Source organism: Micromys minutus (genome assembly GCF_963924665.1).
Source record: "Micromys minutus genome assembly, chromosome: 32".
Lineage (NCBI taxonomy): Eukaryota > Metazoa > Chordata > Mammalia > Rodentia > Muridae > Micromys > Micromys minutus.
Genome location: NC_137967.1, coordinates 19,598,502 through 19,621,980, shown reverse-complemented (window position 1 = coordinate 19,621,980; position 23,479 = coordinate 19,598,502). Strand labels below are relative to the sequence as shown.

The following is a 23,479-nucleotide window of genomic DNA, read 5'->3' as shown; positions in this document are numbered from 1 at the left end:
GGGACAATGCCATTAACACCACCTCGGTCATTATTTTTCTGCAGGTGCCCCCCTGTCAAAAATGCCAATCCTGAAGAACCTGGGGGTGGGAGACCCTAAGGTGCCGAGAGCAGGGACTCTGCCCCTGCGGTCCTCTCGCAACCCCTTTGAAGACACTCCAACGCTAGAAGAAGAGGACGGGGAACTGGGGACACTGCCCAATGGGACATCGTGCCGCCGAAGGGCCACACTGGAGAAGCTGGCTGGTCTGGCCCCCTTCCGGCTGGGCTGGACCTCTGGCAGGCGGGCAGGCAGCCCCGGGGACGGGCAAGTCCGCTCTTTCTTGGGCCGGGTGCTGGCGCCGGGCATACGGAGGAGCTCAGCAGATTTCGGCCTCTTAAACCGGCTTCAGGGGTTCCGAACCCACGGCGACGAGGAGCCAGCAGGGGAAGCCGCTCGAAGATTGGCCTTCCTGAGACTCGGACGTGGGCCCAAGCCCCGGCGGGCATCCCTGGCAGAGAGACTGGTACCTGCAGGCGAGGCAGCCCCTGAGCCTCCACCCAAAGTCCCGGAGCCCCCTAAAATAAAGGAACCACTGTCAGGTGAGTGGGGAGGCCCGGGGTGCGGGCCCTTCGCCTCACCGTTGTATCAACCCTGGGGGTGGTGCCGCATACACATACACACAGTCCCCAACACACATACAACAGTAATAAGTAAAAAAATTATTCGGAAGTCACATTAAGCAAAGGAAGAAAGAGAGAAAGGAAAAAAAGAAAAGGGGCCAGGGAGATGGCTCAGTTGATGCCACCAAGTCTGATGACCTGGGTTTGATCTAGCGGTGGAAGGAGAGCCTGGACTCTCTGGGTTGACTTCTGACCTCCAGAAGTGCAGCTAGCATGGACCTCATGTTCCCGAACTTTCTTAACTTCTTTTTAAGATTTATATGAGTACACTGTCGCTGTGGCATCAGATCCCATTACAGATGGCTGTGAGCCACCATGTAGTTGCTGGGATTTGAACTCAGGACCTCTGGAAGAGCAGACAGTGCTCTTAACCACTGAGCCATCTCTCCAGCCCCCATGTTCCCCAACTTAGTGCAGTCCGGTCCCCACCGCAGACTCAAAGCCCCGCCCTGAGTTGAGTTCAACCCCACCCCCACCCCGCTGGAACCCAGGCTGCACAGCCTCATCCCCGCCCCTTTTCTGAACCTCAGGTCCATCCACCTTCAAGCTTCACTTCAATGTCAAGTCCAACCTTGTTTTTCAGACACCCCCCTTCCCCCCTCCCCCACGCGCGCTGCCGCCTCTCAGGGGACCTGCAGGGGACTCTTTCACGCCTCTTCCAAGCTTTGGTTGGCTGTTGGGCATCTGGGCACCTTGAAATTGTAGATTCATCCTTCATATCTTCCATCCTTCTGTGGGACTGTCTCTGTGACTCCTCTCGTTTCTGTCTGTCTGTCTGTCTGTCTGCCTGCCTGTCTGCCTGTCTGTCTGTCTGTCTGCCTGTCTGTCTGTCTGTCAGCCTGCCTGCCTGTCTGTCTGTCTGTCTGCCTGTCTGTGTGCCTGCCTGTCTGCCTGTCTGCCTGTCTGCCTGTCTGTCTGCCTGTCTGCCTGTCTGTCTGTCTGTCAGCCTGCCTGCCTGCCTGTCTGTCTGTCTGCCTGTCTGTGTGCCTGCCTGTCTGCCTGTCTGCCTGTCTGTCTGTCTGTCTGCCTGCCTGTCTGTCTGTCTGTCTCTGTCTGCCCATGGAGGTGGGGCTGTCAAACAAACTTGTCAATTCTCTATTTCCTAGATTCTAGTGTAAATCTAGGGGGATTGGTGGCAAGTGCCTTTACCTGCTGAGCTGACTCCCTGACCATCAATTTTCTGTTCTTAGAGGACACTAATCTTTGGGTTAGGACCTATGCCCTTGACTTCTAAAAAGAGTCATTTCCAAATGAGGTCACATTGGAAATACTGGAACGCTGGAAGCCATAGTTTTGCTTAGGGGGACACAGCCAACCTATAACCCCACACCTCTCCATCCTCAACCCTACTCCCATGTCATAGCCCAATGTCTCTTCAGCATCTCTCCCTTCCTGACCGTCTTCGCCACGATGTTCTTAGTTCCTGGGGCCTGTGAGACAGCTTAACCGGGAAAGACAGAGCCAGAATCCCACCTCCAGAATCCAGGGGAAAGCAAGGTTTGGAGAGATGGCTCAGGCATTCGATAGGCTTGCAGACAGACTTAAAGATATGAACTCAATTACCTTTCTTTTGTTCTTGTTTTTGGTTTGTTTTGTTTACTTTTCTAGACAGGGTTTCTCTGTGCAGCCCTGGCTGTCCTGGAACTCACTCTGTAGACCAGGCTAGCCCCAATCTCCACCTACCTCTGCCTCCTGAGTGCTGTGATTAAAGATGTGGGGCACCACTGCCCAGCACTGTCTGTCTGTAGTACGGGACAGTGAATCTATGGCTTTCTACCCTTTTGTGTTTGGGGATTTTGTTTATTATTATTATTATTATTATTATTATTATTATTATTATTATTATTATTGTTATTATTATTTGAGCCTGCCTACTTGTATGTCTGTGTACTCCGTGTATACAGTGCCCCCAGAGGCCAAAAGAGGGCATTGGCTCCCATGGAAGTGAAGTTTTAGACAGTTGTGAAGCACCTTGTGGGTGCTGGGAACTGAACCTGAGTCTTCTACAAGACCAGCCGGTGCTTTTAACTCCAATAGTGTCTCCGGCCCGTTTGGTTTTGAGGTCTCACTGTGTAACTCTGCCTGGCCTGGAACTCACACTGTGAATGAGGCTAGCCTTCAGCTCAGGGCAATCCTCCTCAGGACCACCACACTTGGCCCCTTTTTGTATTTTCTTCCCACATTTTGAGACAGGGTTCCACAAAGTAGCCCAGGCTATCCTTGAATTTAGGTTTTCTCCTGCCTCAGGGTCCCCAGCAGACAGGATTACATCTCTGCTCCCATGGGACCTGGCTTTCTTATTCAGTCTGCAAATCCCAATGCAAGCACATTCCATTGTTAAAACATCACTCTGCCTTCTCCCCAAAGCCCCCCAAGCCCCCGTCCTACTCCCCAGCCCTGTGCCAACACCCCCTTAGTTTCAACCCCACCGCCACTTTATGCATCAGAGTGGGGGGGGGCCTTCCTGGAGCCTCTTCTGTCCTCTGATGCCCTCCACATCCTGGACAGAGGCTATTTCAGCTCTGTCTCCCTGGGGACTGGGAGGGCACAGTAGAGAGGTGAGGAGGGGGTGACTGGAGCCCCCGCCTTCTGGAAACGGATGGGCAGAAATAGCCCTAGCTCAGGAAATAGCTCCTCTGCCAGGGAGGAAGCGGGGGGGGGGGTGTTGAGGGTAACTCTTGGCCAACGGGACCCTCCCCCCCTTGGCCTCTACCTTAGTCCTCTCAAACCTATTCCTCCCCTTTCTGCCGTGAGTCCCATATTCCTAGAATGTGACCCTGCCTTCAGAGACCAAAGACTTCATTTCTGCTCGATCATTCCCTGCCCAGCCTGTCCCTTGCCCCCTCTCCTATGGCTCTCTCTCTCTCTCTCTCTCTCCTTTACTTTCTCTCACGCCACCCCAAGTCACACCTGAGACCCTTCTCTGTGTCCCAGTCCCTTCCACCAGTGTTTTTCTTCCTTGTGCCCAAACACTCTATCCCTGGTCACTTCTGTAACTGTTCCCTTCTTCTTCACCCTGTCCCCCTAACTCCCTCACATCCTGCTTCCTATCTGGGCAGCTCAGCCTAGCCTGATGTTCAGAACATAGCCCAGGATAGCCTGGAACTCAAGGCAATCCTCCTACCTCAGCCTCCCAAGCGCTAGGATGACAGGTTCAAAACCACATCATCCCAGCTTTGCTCGGTTCTCCTGTGTGTCACTGTTCTTGTGGTCTCTGTCCCCCCCCCCCCCACACACAATACACACACACCCGGCACAGGCTGGTTCATCTCCAAAGCCCCTGGCTTCAATCCTCCATCTTTTTCCTTCCAACTTTGACTTCCTTCATCTTATTCTCTTCTGGGGGCGCTCACTCTTTGTTGTTGTTAATTTATTTTTGAGACAGACTTGTATTTCCTAGAACAGCCTCGAACTTGCTGTGCAGCCAAGATGGACAGAGACCCTGGATTCCTTTTTCCTGCATCCACTTCCCCAGAGCTGGGATTGTAGGCAGCCCCCTTCCTTCCTTCCTCCCTCCCTCCCTCTTCCCTCTGTGTGGGTGCGCGTGCCTGTCTGTGTATGTATGTGTGCCACAGCGCATACGTATGTGGAGGTCAGAGGAAATCTTGCAGAAATCAGTTCTACCATGTGGGTCCTGGGAACGGGGATGGAACTCAGGTCGTTCAACTTGACAGCGTGCACTTTTGTCCATATCACCTGTTTGTTAGTATTTTGTGACATGTCCTCAACCTTGTAGCCCAGGCTGCTCTCTTGAGTGCAGTTGCTGAGGTTAAAGGCAAGAGTGACCCTCACTTTCTCATGTTTGGGGGAACCTAGTGAACCTGCCCCAAGCCCTGACACCCTCTCATTTTGGGTGGCATGCCCTGACCTCATCCTCTTGCGGGTACTGGGCCACCTGCCCCGCTTCCCGACAGACACCCTTTCTCTTCCCGCCCTGCACAGTGCTGGAGATCCTGGGTCTGATCCAGAGGCGCGAGCTAGCCCGTGCGGACGAGCACATCCTGGAGCTGGAGGCGGAGGCGCCGGCGGAGGCCGAGGCGGGCGCGGGGCGGCGCGCGCGGGATGTGGCGCTGCTGTACGAGGCGCTGCAGCGCGAGCTCTGGGCGCTGGTGCGCGAGTCGCTGGCGGCCCCGGGGCCCGGCACGGGCGCGGTGGCGCAGCTGGGCCTCGTGCTGCTGCAGGAGGAGGCGGCGGACGCGCGCCGCGGCCCCGGGGCCGCCCGCAAGCTGCGCGCGCGCTGGGCCGAGGCGGTGGCGCGCGCGGCGCGCGAACGGCTGGAGGAGGCGGCGGCCCCGGGCGCGCGCGGGGCGCTGGCTGGGCAGCTGGAGGCGCTGCGCGCGCGCCTGCTCGAGGACGTGGCCGCGGTGCGGGGACGCCTGGCGCCCGCCTACCCTGCGGGGCTGCGAGCCGGCGCCGTTTACCTGCGCGGCTACCACGAGGCGCTGGCCGAGTGGCTCGGGGCGGCGGCGCGCCGCAGGCTCCCGCTGGCCGATCGCTACGCGCTGCTGCACTGGCACAATCAAGTGTACCCAAGGTGAGCCCGGGGCGCCCCGGGCCGCGCGCACCTTAACCCTAGGCACCAAGTTGAAGGAATTGGATTTAGGGATAGGGTTTCATGTAGCCCAGGCTGGCTTGAAGTTTTCTGAGACAGGCAGGGTTCTGCTTTGTAGACTAGGCTGGCCCTGTACTTAGAGATCCACTTGCTTTTGCCTCTTGAGGGTTCCTATAAAACTGTGCGCTGCCACACCCAGCCTTTTTTCTTTTACTTTTTCTTCTTTCTGTTCTTTTTAAATTTTGTTTATATGCTTGTGTATCTGGGCATATGTATCCCCCACCCCAGGCATGTGGGTGCCTGAAGAGGTAGATGAAAAGGCACTGCGTTCACCTAGAGCTGGAGTTACAGCCTGTGTAAGGTGCTCAGTATGGGTGCTGGGAACCTCTGCAAAACAAAACAAAACAAAAAGAACCCACAGCAAGTGCATTGAACCACTGAGCCATCGCCCCAACTCAGGACCTGCTGCTTAGGGGATGGGGCCACCCACAGTGGACTGGCCCCTCTTATGTCAGTTAACAAGATATTCCCTCAGAGACCGATCTGAAAAGTTCCTTAGCAGAGGATTCTCCTCTCTGGATTCAAGTTTTGTTGAATTGGTAGTTAAAGCTAATTAGGAATCCAGTGCTGGGATTCCAAGTGTGACACTATGACTTATTAGTCCCTAGCAGATATGGACCATCTTATGACACTGTGCTGATGGCCTGGGGTGCCCATGCTGGCTCTTCTTTATTCCCTGATTCTGAGCCACTCGGTTCCCCCAGGCCTGGGGCGTTAGCGCTGTCTGCACAGTGACGCTCTGCTCATGCTTTGCCTCTTGGGGACCTCAAATCTTAGCACTGTGGTCCTTCCAGACCCAGACCCAGTGTGTTGACATTCTGAGCACTCAGCTCCATTGCCCACAGCACCCCTAGTAGCTCAGTGCTGTGGGCCCTTCTAGTCCCTGATGAACTAAAATTCATGTCTCGAATGGCACTAGCTGTCCGCCATACTAGTCCCAAGATTTTAGCACTGTAAATCTCTGTCCCATTAACCCTCAGAGTCTTAGAATTCGAGAATGCAGCAGGGTGTGGTGGCCCTGCCTGAATCCCAGGCACTGGGGTGTGGGGTGGAGGCAGATGATACCCAGGACAGCCTGGTCAGTGTAGATGTTCTAGAACGTTCAAAGGTATGAGAAAGATCCTGTCCCAAACCAAATAGGATAAAGTTGTAAGGACAAGGGAAATGTCTCAGGGGTAAAGATACTCACTATGCAAGCCTGAAGTAGGACCGTAGGATGGAAGGAGAGAACAGGTGTCACAGAGGTGGCTAGTGAGCTCCGAGTGCAGGTGGCCTGTCTGTCCCTTTTGACCATGAGCACATGCAATAGTTTTAAGATAAATAGATCTCACAGAGCTACAATGTGCTTATGTCTTTAATGCCAGCCCTCAGGAGGCAGAGGCAGGCAGGTCTCTGAGTTCGAGGCCAGCCTGGTCTACAGAGAGAGCTCCAGGAAAGCCAGGGCCACACAGAGGAACTTTGTCTCAAATACAAAACAAGCAAAAGTAGTAGCTCTGTCTCTGTCTCTCTCTCTCTTCCTCCACTCTGGGAATTAAATTACAGCCTTTCATGTTCTCGCGTACTAAACAAGCAGTGTACACTGAGTTACAACCTCAGCCTGTTTTTGTTTTATTTTTATGTAAGACAGGGCCTTAGTCTGTAGCCCAGGTTGGATTCGAACTCACTGTATGTCAGGCAAGCCTTGAACTTCCAATTTATCCTTCCCAGCCTTCGAAGTATCTAGAGAGACAAACCTGTTAGGTAGATCTTTTTGTTTTCTTGTTCTGCTTTTGTTTTGTTTTGTTTTTGAGACAGGGTTTCTCTGTGTAGCCCTGGCTGCCATGGAACTCACTGTGTAGATCAGGCTGGTCTCAAACTCACAGAGATCCACCTGCCTCTGCCTCCCGAGTGCCGGGATCAAAGGTGTGTGCCGCCATACCTGGCTAGACAGTTATTTTTTTTTAAAAAGACTTCTTTTCCCTTTAATTCTGTGTGTCTGTGCATGTGTATGCCAGTGGCAGCCAGAAGTGGGGTCGGACCCTGTGACACTGGCCTGGCAGGCAATTGAAATCCACCCAGTGTGGATGCTGGGAACTGAACGGAAGTCCTCTGCAAGGGCAGTAAGCAGCAGATTGACAGCTCTCCTAGCCAAGCAGGCAGTGCTAAGGAAGCTTGAACTGCCCCACACTGTGGAGTTCTGTTACAGCGCCATGGGCCCTTTCTCCTAGTTCTAGAGTCTGGTATCTATGAAGCCTCTGAATCTCCACATGGACTACCGTTGGGGGAGGGGAGACTGGAGGTCATGCTATGGAGATAACCCGATACGTTATGCTTTATACCCTCCCTGGGAAGAAAGAAGTTAGCCATGTTCAAACATCAGAGAATGAAAGGATGTAACCAAACGAGGTCCCTGGAGCCCAGTATAATCACACACATTTGTAATCTCAGAAGCAGGAGAGTCATGAGTTCAACGTGAGCATGGTCTACGTCGTGAAATCCAGGATAGCCTGGGCTACACAGTCCCTTTAAAAGATGAAAAGATCAGAATGCTGTCGTGAAAAGAGTAGGAAGGAAAAGCCGGTAGCCATTGGAATTCTTGTCAGTGAACTCTCAGAATACCCGTGACAGGTAGAGGCAGGATATGAGTCCGGAAAGCGATAAGGCACGGGCTAAGAATCAGAGGAAGATGGCAGTTCTGAGAAGGCAGATCCCATAAGGAAAAGTCTTCTGAGCGCGCGTGATAGGGCATGTGTGAAGTGGGTGTCTGCTCAGCTTGCCTGATAGCGGTGAGTGTGGAGCTGGGTTGGGAAGCCCCCTTGCCAGCCCCCACTGCCTACCCCCACCCTCATCCCCAGCCAGGTGAGACAGTGGGGGAAGGGAGCCTCCTTCTGGCAAAGCTGATCCTAGGCAAGACTTCCCCTGTCAGCTAGTCAAGCCTCTACTTGACAGCTGCGCCTTGCCCAGGCACCATCCATCAGAGGATCTGACTCAGAGTGCTGGAGCCAAGGGAAACATAATTCTAAACGCTTCCTTTGAGAGATGAGGAAGGCTGGCCTGAGAGAGGAAGGGAGTGGCCCAGGGTCACCAACACTGAGGCTGTGGGGCACGTGGAGGGGCCAGGGCTCAGCCCCACCTCTCACGGACCTCTCTCTGTCTCTTACTTCCTCATCCCAGGGAGATCCTGGGCCTGGTAGATGTGGTTGCCTTGGAGAACGGGGAGCTGGGGCCCCTCCTGTCTGCTGGCACCCTGCGGGGTCTGGAAGATGAATGTGTCACAGATGTGAAGGTACCTCCAAAGGGGCCACTTGGGATGGGGAAGGGACATAATGGGCTTGGAAGGTCGCCCCTTACCCACTAGCTGCACTTTCCCTGTGGTGACCTGAGTTTTGCTAATAGCCTTCCTTCCTTCTTTCCTTCCTTCCTTCCATCCTCTCTCTCTTCCTCTTGCCCTCCCTCTCTGCCTTCATCTCCTTTTCTCCCTTGCCTCTCCATCTTTCTCTTTTTCTCTTGTCTCTTTATTTTCTTTATTTTCAATTCTTTTATATTTATTTACTTTATTGTATATGAGTACACTGTCTCTGTCTTCAGACACACCAGAAGAGGGCATCAGATCCCATTACAGATGGTGGTGAGGCACCATGTGGTTGCTGGGATTTGAACTCAGGACCTCTGGAAGAGCAGTCAGTGCTCTAACCACTGAGCCATCTCTCCAGCCCTTGTCTCTTTATTCTTCATGTTTTCCTTTTGACACAGAGTCTCACTCTAGGACTCAGACTGGCCTTGAAGTCTTCATTCTTCTCTCTCAGCCTCCCCAGAACTGAGGTTACTGCCTGCACCACCACTGCACCACCACATTTGCTGTTTCTACATTCTGTGTCACCTCTCCAGCATATCCCGCCACACAAAAAAATTACTAACTTCATTTATGTCAACCCTTGTAGCAAGAGAAAGCCAGTTCCAGCATCTCACGGCAAGGCCCGGATGCTCCTAGGAACCCAGCATCGATATAACGTGCTCACACATCTGAGCCGGGAAATCAACAAATGGCCAAGACTTCTGGCACACCTTTAAGCGTAGCCCCCCGGGAAGCAGAGCAAGGCAGATGAGTTCCGGCCAGCCCGGGCGACTTAGGGAGTTGCAGACCAGCCAGGGCTACACAGTGGGATTCTATTTAAAACAATCATACAAAAAACAACCAGGTAGTTAATGATGGGTCTGTTGGAATCACGTATGTCAAGTTACTCTCGCTCGGGTTGAAGACACTCTACGGGACCAGGGAATCAGATACACAAACCTCTGGAGTCTCCCCACATATTGCTGCAATGGAAAGGGCCTTTTGCAAGTGTTCTACTATAGAGCCACGCCCCTAACCCCTCACTGGAGGATTCTAGTCAGGGGCGCTACCACTGAGCCATGCCCCCAGCCCCTCATTGGAGGATTCTAGGCAGGGGCTCTACCACTGAGCCACTCCCCCAACCTGTTAGTCTTTTAGCCTTTGGCTTTTTTGTTGTTGAGACAGGTTTTCTTAGTGTAGACCAGGCTGGCCTTAAACTCAGAAATATGCCTGCCTCTGTGTTCCAAGTGTTGGGATTAAAGTCATGGACCACTACCATTCCCTGGCTTATATATCCTCCACCCCCATACCCACAAAAAAGAAAAAGAAAGAAACTCCAAAAACCAACTCACAGGATTTTAGTTTGACATCCTAGACCCCAGACAGGGAAGGCAGAGGCTGGGGAGTTTCTCGCCAGTTTTCTCTTCCACCTAGGAGTTTGTGGGTTGAACCCAGACCTTCACAGTGAGGACCAGTAGGAGGAGAGAGCAAAGTCCCTGGCCATGCCTGACTTCTCCTGGTCCATCCCCCTGTTGCAGGCTCAGACCCGCGCAGCCCTTCTTCGAGTGTTGCAGGAAGATGAGGAACAGTGGAGCAGTATGGACTACCGACCCAGCAACCTGGCCCAGGATGTCTGTGAGGTGGGAGGATGAAGGTGGGCTCGCCCGGGCCCTGAGACGGGAGGAAGGCGACCCCATAACGTGTCTCCTTTTCCTCCTGCTCCATACAGCTGCTGGAAGAGCACACAGAGAGAGCGCCCCACATCAGTCAGGAGTTTGTGGAGAGAATGGCCTACTGCTGCCTGGGAGGGCTGGCAGAGTTCCTGCAGAGGTGAGGGGCAGCAGGGAGAGGGGGCTGACCCTCCGGATCAGCTTCACACTGAGGCGGGTCAGGATAAATGGCAGTAAGAGGGTTCAGTGAGCATGCGGACCAGTACCCACTGTGAGGTGGCTTGCCACAACCTGTGACTCCAGCTCCAAGGGGATCCAAGGTCTGTAGCCTTCCTCAGGCGCCGAGATACATTCGTATGCATAATTAAAATTAAATGAATCTTTAAGAAGAAGAAAGGACAGAAAGCCAACAATAATCTTGGGGGCGTGGCCCAGCACCGGAAGACTTGTATAGAATCTCTCAGTGAGGGGGCTGGGGGCGTGGCTCAGTGGTAGAGCCCCTGCCTAGAATCCCCCAGTGAGGGGCTGGGGGCGTGGCTCAGTGGTAGAGCACCTATCTCAAATATACATATTCGATGGCTCAGTTCAGTAAGGGGCTAGGGGTGTTGCTCAGTCCTAAATGGGTTGCCTAACATATGAGAATCTTGGGTTCAATCTCCAGCATTTGGGGCTGGTGATTGGAAATAAGAAAAGGAAGGTCAGAGACTCTGGGGAGCAGGGTCTGCTGTAATGGGTAGGCTGAGTACCCCGCATGGGACCCTGACCACTGGGATGTACCACCTGTGCTCCTCATCCTCTCTCCTGTCAGCTTCCAGCAACGAGTGGAGCGATTCCACGAGAACCCGGGGATCCGTGAGCTGCCCTCTGACACCTACATCAGCAGGACTATCTCGATGGTCAACTGTGGGCCCCCCCTGAGGTGAGAACATCCACGGGGATAGTGCGTGGAAGTCCTGGGTGACAGCTGACTTGAGGGAGGTTCCTGGGTGGGTATCATCAGGTTTGAGAAGGAGCTTTCAGAGGTATGGTGTCTGTGAAATCCTGGGAATCCCGTGACCGCCCGGCGCCCGGATTGTGGCGCTCATCCGGTTAAGGAGAATACCGATGTGTTAGAATTGGAGAAGTAGCGAAGCTGTGCTCCAAGAGTGAGGACGATATCGCTCACGAAGGCCTGAGTGAGTGTTTATCCCCAGCAGCCCCTGTAAAAGCCAGGGGCACATCTGTGATGTCCAGTGCTTGGATGGGGTAGCACAGTCCAGACGTTCTTGTCTCAAATGCTGAGGTTGTGGCTGGAGAGGCCAAGGTTCGATTCCCAGTGCCTGCATTCCCAGGCTTCCAGATCCAAGGAATCTGACGTCCTCTTCTGGCCTCCAAAGGCACAAGGCACAAAGGCAGACATGGATATACATGCAGGCAAAACAGCCATACACATAAAAATCTTTTTAAGCAACTGAAGAAGACACCTGATGATCACCTCTGGGCCCCACACATGCATGTAAAGAAGCACACGTGCACACCTGTACACACTCATACATAGTGTATATATTGTATAATGTTATATATGTCTTATATATAGTATATGTTGTATATATGTTATATATGTGTATTGTGTTTTTACATCACCTTTCTTTTCTATTAACTTGCTTTAAATTTGACTTTAACTTGCATTTAATTTTGAGACAGAGTCTCTGTGTAGCTCTGACTGTCCTGGAATTTGCTCTGTAAACCAGAGATCCACCTTCCTCGACCTCCCAAGTGCTCTGACTAAACAGATGTGACCCAATGCATATATAATTCTAAATTATTCACTTATAGATTGGGTTTAGTACAGGGCCTCGTGTGACCCTGAAAACAACCTTACATTTCTCTGACAGATAGGTACTCTTTCTTACCGATGCACTAAACGACATCACTATGTCTGGTGGGGTAGCTCACCTTTAATCCCAGCCAGGGATGCACAGAGAAACCTTGTCTCCGTGAAGAACCTGGAGAGTTTGCCCTGGAGAATGGGACCGGTCAGTGAGGCAGACTGAGGTTCATGCAGCGGCCATCTTTGTTCAGAGCATTAGGCGATTTATATTCTGGGGGCTAAGGAGTCACAGCAATAAAGCGTCCAGTCACAAGGACAAACCACATGTGGCGGACAAGCCACACACCTGGTCAAAACATGTTTTTCCACAGAGGCATAGAAACGGATATCAATAGGCAGCTGTGGTGAATAATCTGAAGTGAGCTCACTTCAATCTGCAGCACCCGGGAGGGGCACAAAAGCTGAATCCAGAGCCATTTTGTGTTGGTTTTTAAAGAAACCAACCTCACAAGCCTCTTGTCTTGGTTTCTTAGAGTTCTCTCACAGTAATCAGAATTCTCTTCCACAGTATAGGTAACTAAATATTTGACTGTGTACATATATATTGTTTTTTTTAAGATGTATTTATTTATTATATATAAGCACACTGTAGCTGTCTCTCAGACACACCAGAAGAGGGCATCGAATCCCATTACAGATGGTTGTGAGCCATTGCTGGGAATTGAACTCAGGACCTCTGGAAGAGCAGCCAGTGCTCTAACCACTGAGCTGCCTCTTCAGCCCATATATATTGTTTCTTTTCTGTTTTTTTGTTTTTTTCCCCATTGATGGTAATCCAATACAAGCAGTAGTAAGTTAGGCAAGAGTTTTACCCTCGGGTTGGAGAGATTGCTCAGTGGTTAGAGCACTGACTGCTCTTCCAGAGGTCCTGAGTTCAATTCCCAGCAACCACATGGTGGCTCACAACCATCTGTAATGGGATCCGATGCCCTCTTCTGGTGTGTCTGAAGACAGCTACAGTGTAATTATATATAATAAATAAATATATCTTTAAAAAAAAAGTCTTACCCTCAAATTGAAATGGATGGACCTTTAATCTCTTTCTGTCTTTCAGAAAAAGATTTATTTTGGTCCTTTTGGTCCTTGTGTGTGTATATGCCTGTATGCATTTGCACGTGTGTGTATATGCGTGTGTTCATGTGTGTATGCATGTATAGTGTGTGTTTGAGTGTATGCACATATGCACGAGTGTGTGAATGTGTGTCTGTGTGCACATGTGTGCATGTGTGTGTGTGTGTGTTTACATGTGTGTGCTGTGTTCTCGCATGTGCATGTGAGCACAGTCCTCTCGGTGGTCAGAAGGTATGGGGTTCCATGGTTACAGACGCTTGTGATTTGCCATGTGAGTGCTGGGACCCTGGCTCCTCTTACCACCGAGCCATCTCTCCAGCCTTCCTCAAGCTAGTCCTAAGCCACTCTGTAGGCTGCCCTTGAACTTTGCACCCCCCTGCCTCAGCTTCTGTAACTGGGATCACAGATCTGCTACCCCAGGCCGGGCTGGCCCCAGCATGGGTGCTCAGGTTTTAAAAGGTCTTGACCCGAGCCTGTTGGTCCTCACAGATCTCTGGCTGAGCGACTGGCCAGGGTGGGGCCCCCTGAAAGTGAACCGGCCCGGGAAGCTTCAGCCATTGCTCTGGACCGCGTGACACGACTCTGCCATCGTGTCCTTGCCGAATTGTTGTTCCAGGAACTACAGGTGAGTGAGGCGGGGCGCCTGGGGCGGGGCTGCGCCAGGATGGGTTGGCATCGCTCGAAACGCTCCCCCAGTTCCTTCCAACCCATGACTCAGTGTTCGGGGAAGCAGGGAGGGCTGGGGATGACGGCCGTGCTGGGACTGTTTGAGGGGAGATTAGGGGGCATAGGAAGGAAGAAGTGGGAGGGTGTGGCAGAGTGCCTTCCCAGGTCCCACAAATTCATGACCCGCCCCCTCCCCCAGGGCCTTTTTGAATGCTGTGAGGGAGGCTATGTAAGAACAGGGTCAGATCCTGTGTGGGCAGCAGGGAGGAAGGGCCATTCAGTAGGTGATGCGAACAGGCCCTATGGACCCTGTCTCCACGGAGAAGTCATCCTAGGCTCCCAGCTCCCCGATAGAAAAAGCCAGAAGCCTAGCCATCGCCCCAGGGGACCCTGGTCAGCTGTTCTGAGACCTCTGTGCCACTTAGACCAGAACACCTGCCCCTGACACATTCCCACTTCAGGGTCACAGGCCTTGGATTCCTCTGCTTGGATGCCCTACCTACCTCATGGGTGTTTCTTCCTCCTCCATCCTTTCAAATCTTTAACTCAAAAATGTCTGATTAGCCACTTAAAATACCTCGCCGTGGCTACCCAGCCGTGGTGGTTGGTGCACGCTTCTAATTTCAGCATTCAGGAAGCAGTTTGAGGCCAGGCTAGTCTACAAGGTAAGTTCCAGGCCAGCCAGAGCTACGGAATGAGACTCTGTCCCTAAATACATACATACATGCACACATACACATGTACATACATGCAACAGGACAGTGACTTGTCAAGGGATGTGCTTGAGTAAGCTTGTACTTCCAGCTACTAGGAAGGCTGAGGCAGGAGGCTTCCTTGAACTAGGAATTCAGAGTCAACCTGTTCGTAGCTCCACCCGTCTGTTGCAGGAAGGGGAAAAGATGAGGCCCGGGGACTCCAGTACTGATTCCCTGTTGGTCCCAAAGCCCTTGCTGCAGCAGGATATGCCAGACCTTTGCTTTTCCTGCCCCTTTAAGGAGCTGGGGACCAAGTTCAGAACTTCCCTTGCTAAGCAGGGGCTCCACCACTAAGCCACGCCCCCAGCCCCTCACTGGGGGATTCTAGGCAGGGGCTCTACCACTGAGCCACGCCCCCAGCCCCTCACTGGGGGATTCTAGGCAGGGGCTCTACCACTGAGCCACGCCCCCAGCCCCTCACTGGAGGATTCTAGGCAGGGACTCCACCACTGAGCCACGCCCCCAGCCCCTCACTGGGGGATTCTAGGCAGGGACTCCACCACTGAGCCACGCCCCCAGCCCCTCACTGGGGGATTCTAGGCAGGGGCTCTACCACTGAGCCATGGCCCCAGCTCCTTACTTGGGGGATTCTAAGCAGGGGCTCTCTACCTTTGAGCTTCATCTCCAACTCTCACCTCCCCCCCCACCCCCGCAACCCTCCACCCCCACTCCCAATCCCTGTCTCATTATGTTGCCCAGGCTGGCCTGGAACTCACCATGTAGCCCAGGCTAGCCTCACCCTTCCCCGTATTAGCCTTCCAGACTTGAGTCTTTGTTCCCAGAGAGGTCCTTGGCCTTTACTCACTGCAGGTTTTGAGAGAGGAAATTAGAGGCACAGACGGTCTGAGAATGCTGCTGGTAGGAGAGAGAGGAAGAGAGGGGGTGAGGTTAGGAAATAAGACTTGGTCACTGAGGCACACAGCTCCCCAGAACACATGTATGAAAGGCAGGGGAGGCCTAATTCCTCCTCTCACATTGTGTGAGGACCTCATGGGGACGTTTTTATACCTTGGAGGCTCGAGAGGCTGGGGTAGCCTGGGGCAGGAAGATCCTAAGATAGAGACTAGTCTGGGATGCATGGTGGGGCCCTATCTCAAAATAAATACAGGGTAACTGATCACAGTGGTGTCTGTCTGATCCTAGCCCTCAGGAGGTGGAGGCAGGAGGACCAGAAACTCAAGATCATCCTCTGCTGCATAGGACTTGGGGTTGGCTAGGGGTACCCGACACTCTGAAAATTAAGGATTAGGATACCACTCAGTGTAGGCATACATTTTTTGCAGCCTATTTTTAATGAACATTCAACTTCTCTTCTTGCCCACCACCCAGCAGAGGTAGCGAAAGAGAAAAGTTATTAGGCTGTGGGGGAAGTGGACCTGTTCAGGGTTAGTTCTGTGGGGCTGGGCTCTATCTTCTTTGTCAGCAGTTCAGTCCCGTAGCAAACACCAAATACAGCTCAGCAGCTGCAGACCAGTCCTCTAGGCAGGCGGACACCACACACGAACCAGCAGCTGTAGGTCAATCCTGAGGAAACTGCAAGGCTGGCCATCTGGTCCAAGACAAGCTGCCTCAGGAACTTCATGAGAAGTTCTTGGGCGAGTTTCTCGGGGTGGCAGCGTTACCACAAGTGGAGCTCAACAACACTGTTTAAAGCGAATCAAGACACGCGTGTCATTAGTGAAGAATAACGAGGCGGAACAAACCAAACCTACTGTCTGTGGGGTCAGATTTATACAAATTCGTCACAGGTCCTTTCGCGTGTACACTATAGGAAAACAGTCTTTCACGTGTCTGCTTTAGCAAGATGTCCTTCACCTGTGTGCCCCCAGGAAAACATCATTTGACATAACTGACTTTCCAAACAAATTAGAAGTTGCCACTTTGACCCAGTGACTGAGAGACTGAATTAATACCAACGATGATAAAGCAGGTTCACACCTTTAATCTCAGCCGTCAGGAGGCAGATGTAGGTGGATCTCTGAGTTTGAGGCCAAGCTGGTCTACAGAGAGACTTTGGGACAGCCAGGGCTACGCAGAGAAAACCAAAATAATAATGATGATGATGATGATAAAGACGATGAACAAAGTTCTGAAAGTCCTAATGGTTTTTGAAGGAGGGCCCCCAGTTTTTGTTGTCTTTAAATTGGGTTTCACTATGTCTAGAACTCCTTATGTAGACCAGGCTGGCTTTGAACTCACAGAGATCGTGCCTGCTTCTGCCTCCTGAGTGCCGGGATTAAAGGCACCATGCCTACATGTGTGTGTAGGTTTTCACTTTGCACTGAGCCCTGGATGAGACACAAATGGTCTCTCTGGCCACATTTGATCTGTGACCCAGTTTTCACAAGCTCATGGCTATCAGAACTCTACACCGTTGAGGGCTCCTGGCCCTCCTCTCCCATCCCTGTTTAAAGTCCTCAGTCCTGAATTGTGGAGTTTCCCCCAGGCAGCCATTATTGACACTGTGTCCTGACAGCCTTTAAGCCCTAGCAGTTCAGGAGCTAGGGCCTCACTGCCTTTTGTTTTCCCTTGGGAAGAGTTTAAATAAAGTATCCCCAGCCGAGTGTGGTGGCACACACCTGTAATCCCAGGATTTGGGAGATGGAGTTCAAGAGTTCAAGGTCAGCCTGTACAGACTGCATAAAAGTGAGGGGTGGGGCGAGATTTTCCCAACAGAAGTGTGGGAGGGCGAAGGCTGAAACCTCCCTCCGCACTATCCTACCCAGCCTCACTTCAACAAGCTGATGCGCAGGAAGTGGCTGAGCAGCTCCGAAGCTCTGGATGGCATTGTGGGGACACTCGGCGCCCAGGCCCTGGCCTTGCGCAGGATGCAGGATGAACCGTACCAGGTGCGCTGACAGGAAGGGACAGAGATGCCCAGGGTGCTCTTGTCCTGGGGGAGAACCTACAGTGAGGAGTTGGTTTTCTGGAAGCACGTAGGTGGCTCCTCATCTGGGGCCTGCAGAGGGAGGCATGCCCCCTGGAAACTGGGGTGCAGGGACAGGTTAGGGCGGAAGAGTTTGGGAAAGCCTGGGGTTTGGCGCACCTTAGGGAAGGTGGTGTGTGTCGGGTATCATTTAGTGTCTGGTAGGGTTAGGGGATCAGAGTCTGACTTCCGAACCGTGTGGGGAGAGGGTAGAACGAGGATCCCCTGAGAGCCAGCTGGGTGGGAGCGCACTAAGCGCTTCCCGGTCTCCCCCTGTCCCCAGGTTCTGGTGGCTGAGCTGCACCGGCGGGCGCTTGTGGAGTACGTGCGGCCGCTGCTCCGCGGGCGCCTGCGCTGTCGCTCGGCGAGGACCCGCAGCCGCGTGGTCGGGAGGCTCCGCGAGGACGCGGCGCAGCTGCAGAGGTTGTTCCGGCGGCTGGTGAGTGCCGGACTGGGCCGGGGGGGGGGGGGGGGTGGGGGGGGGAGGGGGAGAGTGGGGTGCGGGGATGTCCGAGAGGGAGAGTTTGTCCACAGAAAGTCGGTTCTTGATGATTCATACTTACCACCCAGTACTAGAGGTGCCTAGGTATAAGGGAACGCCCGTACGTTTAAATTAAGTTTTGTTTAGTTTTTAAGACGGTCTCCCTATGCACTCCTGGCTGTCCTGGAATTTGCTATGTAGACCAAATTTACCTCAAAATCACACAGACCCGCCTCCCCCTGGCTCCTGAGTGCTGGATTGAAGGTGTGCAGTCACTAAGGGAAAAAAAAAAAAAAAAAAGCCAGATATGGCAATCCTGTAATCACAGCGGTGGGAAGGATGTGAGGCAGGAGGATCACGATTCAGAGGCTAACCTGATCTACATTTTGAGGTCCAGGCCAGTCAGAACTATGCAGCGAGACCTTGTCTTAAAAACAAACAACAAAAATGTCCCAGATCTTTCTTGTCCAGTTGTCTTGGGGAAGAGCTGGGGGCGTGGCCCACGAACTCACCAGCTGCCGCTGTAGGGAATGTCCTTGGGAGTTTATAGTGTTACTTATTGAAACATTTTCAAGATAATTGTTGTGGACTTACAGGCAGCCTTAGGAACGAAAACAGGATGGCCCTCTGGACATTTTAGGCGCCATGCTGGCCCTCAGCCCCCACCTGGACAACTCTATCTTACACCCCCCTCCCCATGAGGAATTAACCCAGGGCCTTGGTTTATCAAGTGTCTGTGCCCTAGCTCTTGTTTCTTGAGATAGCCTCTGACTATGTGCCAGCCCCAAATGCCCCTGCCTCTGCCTCCCTAGTGTGGGCTTTTTTTTTTTTTTGTTGTTGTTGTTTAAGTTTGTTTTGTTTTGGTTTTTGGAGACAAGGTCTCACACACGAGACACTGGCCTCAAACTCCTTATTGCCGAAGATGGCTGCTGAACTCCTGATCCCCCTGCCTCCCCAGTGCTGGGATTAAAGGCATGCGCCACTCAGATTTTAAGTCCTGTTACCCAATCTAGGATTATCGGTAAAAACTCGGGAACAGATTATATAATAGGTTCTTCATCATATAAGCAAAGGTTGTAGCTCATACCTTGCCAGTCTGCCTTCTGATCCCTTTTACCCGAGGGGAAGACTGAAGAGCCAGGCAGGAGGAAGGCTCAGCATGGAAAGGGTACAGGGGAGAAGGAGCTTCCATTGGGTGACTCTGAAGCCCTTGTTCCCACAGGAGTCCCAGGCTTATTGGCTTGACCAGGTGGTGCCGCACTTGGCGGAGATCCTGCAGTTGGAGGACACGCCCAGCATTCAGGTGGAGGTCGGGGTGCTGGTGCGGGACTACCCAGACATCAGGTGAGTTGCAGCCAGCCCCGGGTCTCCTTGGCATCCGTCCCAGCGTTTCCTGGCCCGCGCCAAGGCAGGGTGGCGGCGGAGAGCGTGTCTGACGGCTGTTTCCTGCTGGGACCAGGGCATTCCTAATACTATTTCCCTCCCTCTGCCGCCGCCGCCGCCACCACCATTGCTCGCAAACAAACAAGCGGCCACAGGAAGCCCGGGGCAAGGGGGGCGCAGGCCGCCCGGCGGCAGGAAGGGCTGGCCCTGCAGCGAACCGCTGGGGATACGGGAGACACACGGGCCTGTGGGTACCCACTAGGGAGGCAGCAGCAGGCACGTCCAAATCTAGATGGGCCAGTTCCTTTTAACCAGACCTTCCTTGTCTGCTGTCCAGGAATGGTAGTACCCTAATTGTGAGCTGGTTGTGAGAATTACACCTTCATCATTGTCTAGGACAGTTTGACTGTCAGGGCTGCAGTCCAGCCAGGGTGTGGTGGCGCGGGCCTTTAATCCCGGCACTCTGGAGGCAGGAGTGAGGTGGATCTCTGAGTTCCAGGACACCAGGGCTACATAGAGAGCCAAGAGAAGAAGGAAGGAAGGAAGGAAGGAAGGAAGGAAGAAAGGAAGGAAGGAAAAAAAGAAAAGACAGGCTAACTTTGATAAAACTTAAAAACTGCTAGGGATGTGGCTAATAGGCAGCACCTTCCTAGAATCCCCAGGGAGGGGCTGGATGGTTCAGTGGTAGATCAATCACGTAGCAAACAGAAGTCCCATTTACAGTACCACAGGGGAATTGTAGAAATGGTAAAAGTATGATTTCTGTTGGTGGTGGTTTTTTGGTTTTGGTTGTTTTTTGTTTTTTTGGTTTTTGTTTTTTTTTGTTTTTTTTGTTTTTTGTTTTTTTGGTTTGTTTGTTTTGGTTTTTAGAAATGTAAAAGAACTCACCCGAAGGACGCAGGGTCTGTCTCACAATTGTCAAGTGACACAGTCTGGGACTTGAACCCTGACCAGAAGACCTGATTTCAAATCCAGGACAGGACGTTGTCACCTGTGAGGGACAGACAGTGGTCCGGTGAAGTAGCAGTGAGGGGGTGGCTTTCTGGCACTGCGGTGCTATAGGGGCAGCCAGGCTCCACGGGAACGAAGTGGAGGAGGTCACAGTTCCAGGTCTGAAGGCTTGGGGTCAAGGGAGAAGATTCTGTCTTGGAAGTACGCGGGATAGCAAGGGTTCCCAGAATTCTCAGAGGGGATTTCTAAAGTTGAATCAGAGTTCAAATGTAGGCTAAGTTCAGGCACGGCTAAATGGTGAATGGTCCCTTGCCAAGCTGTTCTTAGAGCTGACTGTGTTTAGTTTAGTTTTCTAAGACAAGGTTTCTCCGTGTAGCCCGGGCTGTCCTTGAGCTCACGGTGTAGACCAGGCTGGCTTCGAACTTGCAGAGTTCTGCTTCCCGGGTGCTAGAATTAAAAGCATGCGCCACCATGCCTGGCATCTTTCTTCTCTTTATTATTTGGGGGGGGGGAGCATGCATGCCACAGTGCACATGGGGGGGCAGAGGACACCTTGTAAGAGACCAGTTCTTTCCCCCCACCATGTCGATCCAAGGGATTGAACTTGGGCCTTCAGGCTTGGCAGCAAGCACCTCAAGGCATCTTACCAGCCCGGGTTTCAGGGTTGTTTGTTTCGAGGCAGCCTGAGTTGTCTTTCAGTGTACGGCAATTCTCCTACCTCAAGGTTGGGATCACAGGTGTGATCTATCACACCAGATCACACCAGCTTTGGAGGTCTGTGGTGCCTCAGGGATGCGGAGCTGAGATGGTATTGCAGGGGAAACTTATCGTAGCTTGGATGTAGGGTAAAGGCTTGGGGAGTAGAGGTGCTTCCGAGCACAAAGATGATTTGACTGAGAGTTGTAACACTCATGGAATTTTCAGAGGTGCCCTCGTTTGCAGGCTGTGTTAGGAGCGGAGTGAGTTTTCTAGGGGTCAAAAGCTGAAGAATGCTCTAAATAAAGAGACAGGTTTGGATATCAGTAGTGGGAAAGCTTCCAAACCAGACCTGCAGAAAGAGGGTTAGGATTCAATGGGGTGACACTCAGGCTGAGTGAGGCCATTGGGAAGAAAGGGATGAGGGAACTAAGGGTTTGCTGCCGCATCTGCCAAATGGGAGAACATCTGGACCAAATGGGAAGTAGCTGGGAAGTAGCAGCTGGTGTGTATAAACCTACCAACTCAGGAGAAGTTCAAGGCGAACCTGGATAATTTGTGAGACGCTACCTGAAAACAAAACTTTAAAAAGGGGGCTAGAGATAAGGTTCAGAGGTAGAACCCCTTGCCTAGAATCTCCCAGTGAGGGGCTGTGGGCGTGGCTCAGTGGTAGAGCCCCTGCCTAGAATCCCCCAGTGAGGGGCTGAGGGCGTGGCTCAGTGGTAGAGCCCCTGCCTAGAATCCCCCAGTGAGGGGCTGGGGGCGTGGCTCAGTGGTAGAGCCCCTGCCTAGAATCCCCCAGTAAGGGGCTGAGGGCGTGGCTCAGTGGTAGAGCCCCTGCCTAGAATCCCCCAGTAAGGGGCTGAGGGCGTGGCTCAGTGGTAGAGCCCCTCCTAGAATCCCCAGTGAGGGGCTGGGGGCGTGGCTCAGTGGTAGAGCCCCTGCCTAGAATCCCCCAGTGAGGGGCTGGGGGCGTGGCTCAGTGGTAGAGCCCCTGCCTAGAGAACTTCCTAGGTGTGAGATCCTAGCTTCAGCTTTCACTATAAATGTTCTATTACTGCTGAGGTAAGTTAGGGTGAAATTTGAAAGCTAAGTTAATGAGGCTTAGAGACATTAAACAAAAAAGATTTTATTACTGAGCTTGGAGGTGAGAGCTCTGAACAATTCTACATGGAAAATTTGGAAATGTCTTCAAGAGATGGGAACAAGATGACACCAGGAAATGAGACGAGAGTTCCAGAGTTCAAGCGGGATACACAGATGGGCTGGGTACCTGTCTGGGTCCCAGGATCCTCATGTCTCTCCCTCCCAACAGACGGAAACACGTGGCAGCCCTCCTTGATATCAGAGGATTTCGAAATACAGCTGCCCGTCAGGAGATCCTGGCGGTGGCCCGCGACCTGGAACTATCTGAAGGTGGTGCCCTATCACCCTCTCGGGACCGCGCCTTCTTTGCTGACATCCCTGTGCCCCGCACATCTTTCTGCCTCGGCCTCCCTCTCTTCTTGGGACGCCTCCCAGTGTCCCGGTTGGCCAGGCCCAATCTGGCTTGTCTGCCCCTGCGGCCTCGTCCTCCATCACCAGTTAGAGCCCGAGCCGATCGCTGATTCGCCCTCCTCCCTTCCACGTGACTCCCTGCCTGAGACACCGACCTCTGGAATGGAAGTTTCCTTAGATAGCCCATCCAGCCCTGAGCATTCCCCTCAGAGGGGAAACTGAGGCCAGAATGAGAGAGGAGTTCCCCAAGGCTGCCAGGGTCCTTCCCCTCCCCCTTCCCCCCTCCCCCGTATCCCAGCATGGCTGGGAGCCTTCTGGAAGGCTCTACAGAAATATCCCAGCCCTACCTCCTTTCCCCTCACCTCAAGGTCTGGCCCCAATCCAACGTATTAAGGAATGGTAGATACTTAGAATAAAGAGGTTTCTATTTAACACTAGGAAGGGCTGAGTCCCAAGTGCAGGGGCGGGAAAACAGGGCCCAGGGCCAAGCACTCTTTTGCACACACCCAAGGCCACCAGGGCTGGGGTCCAACTCCTAGGGAAGCCACAAATGATCCGATGATCCTCAGTTGCCCGTTGGTACTGAGTCCTTGAGCTCTGTCGGTTCTGAGCCAGGTAACACCATTTTATCCATCCCGGTGTCGGATGTTCTAGGTCTCCTGTGCCACCTTGGCGCGGCCCTCCCCAAACCTTGCCCAGAAGGAAGGAGCTGGGGGGTTGGGCTGGCGGCATCCAGGACGCCCTCCTGGATTGATGCAGGAAAATCTCTAGGGTGGGAAATTTTCCAGCCTCTCAAGTCGGAGCCCAGCCGGATCCGAGTCCCCACAGAGTCCTTGAGGTCACCTCCCTGTTGACCTCTGCCCCTCCGGCCTCAGCCGGACAGCCCGTGATGGATGCTTCCTGGCTCTGGTTATGTTTTATTTTAT

At 52.8% G+C, this 23,479-nt stretch overlaps 1 protein-coding gene across 1 annotated transcript; it reads left to right on the top strand.

Moving 5' to 3' along the window:
- Window positions 1–61: 61 nt before the first annotated feature.
- Window positions 62–22,842, top strand: EXOC3L2 (exocyst complex component 3 like 2; the record flags this gene model as incomplete). Its single annotated transcript, XM_080908207.1, has 11 exons — window positions 62–581; window positions 4,605–5,196; window positions 8,428–8,539; window positions 10,126–10,227; window positions 10,317–10,417; window positions 11,066–11,176; window positions 13,688–13,823; window positions 17,346–17,468; window positions 17,829–17,984; window positions 19,249–19,370; window positions 22,372–22,842. 11 exons carry the CDS (start codon window positions 62–64, stop codon window positions 22,661–22,663), a joined length of 2,367 nt encoding a protein of 788 aa, XP_080764333.1. The 3' UTR covers window positions 22,664–22,842.
- Between the last annotated feature and the right edge of the window lie 637 nt (window positions 22,843–23,479).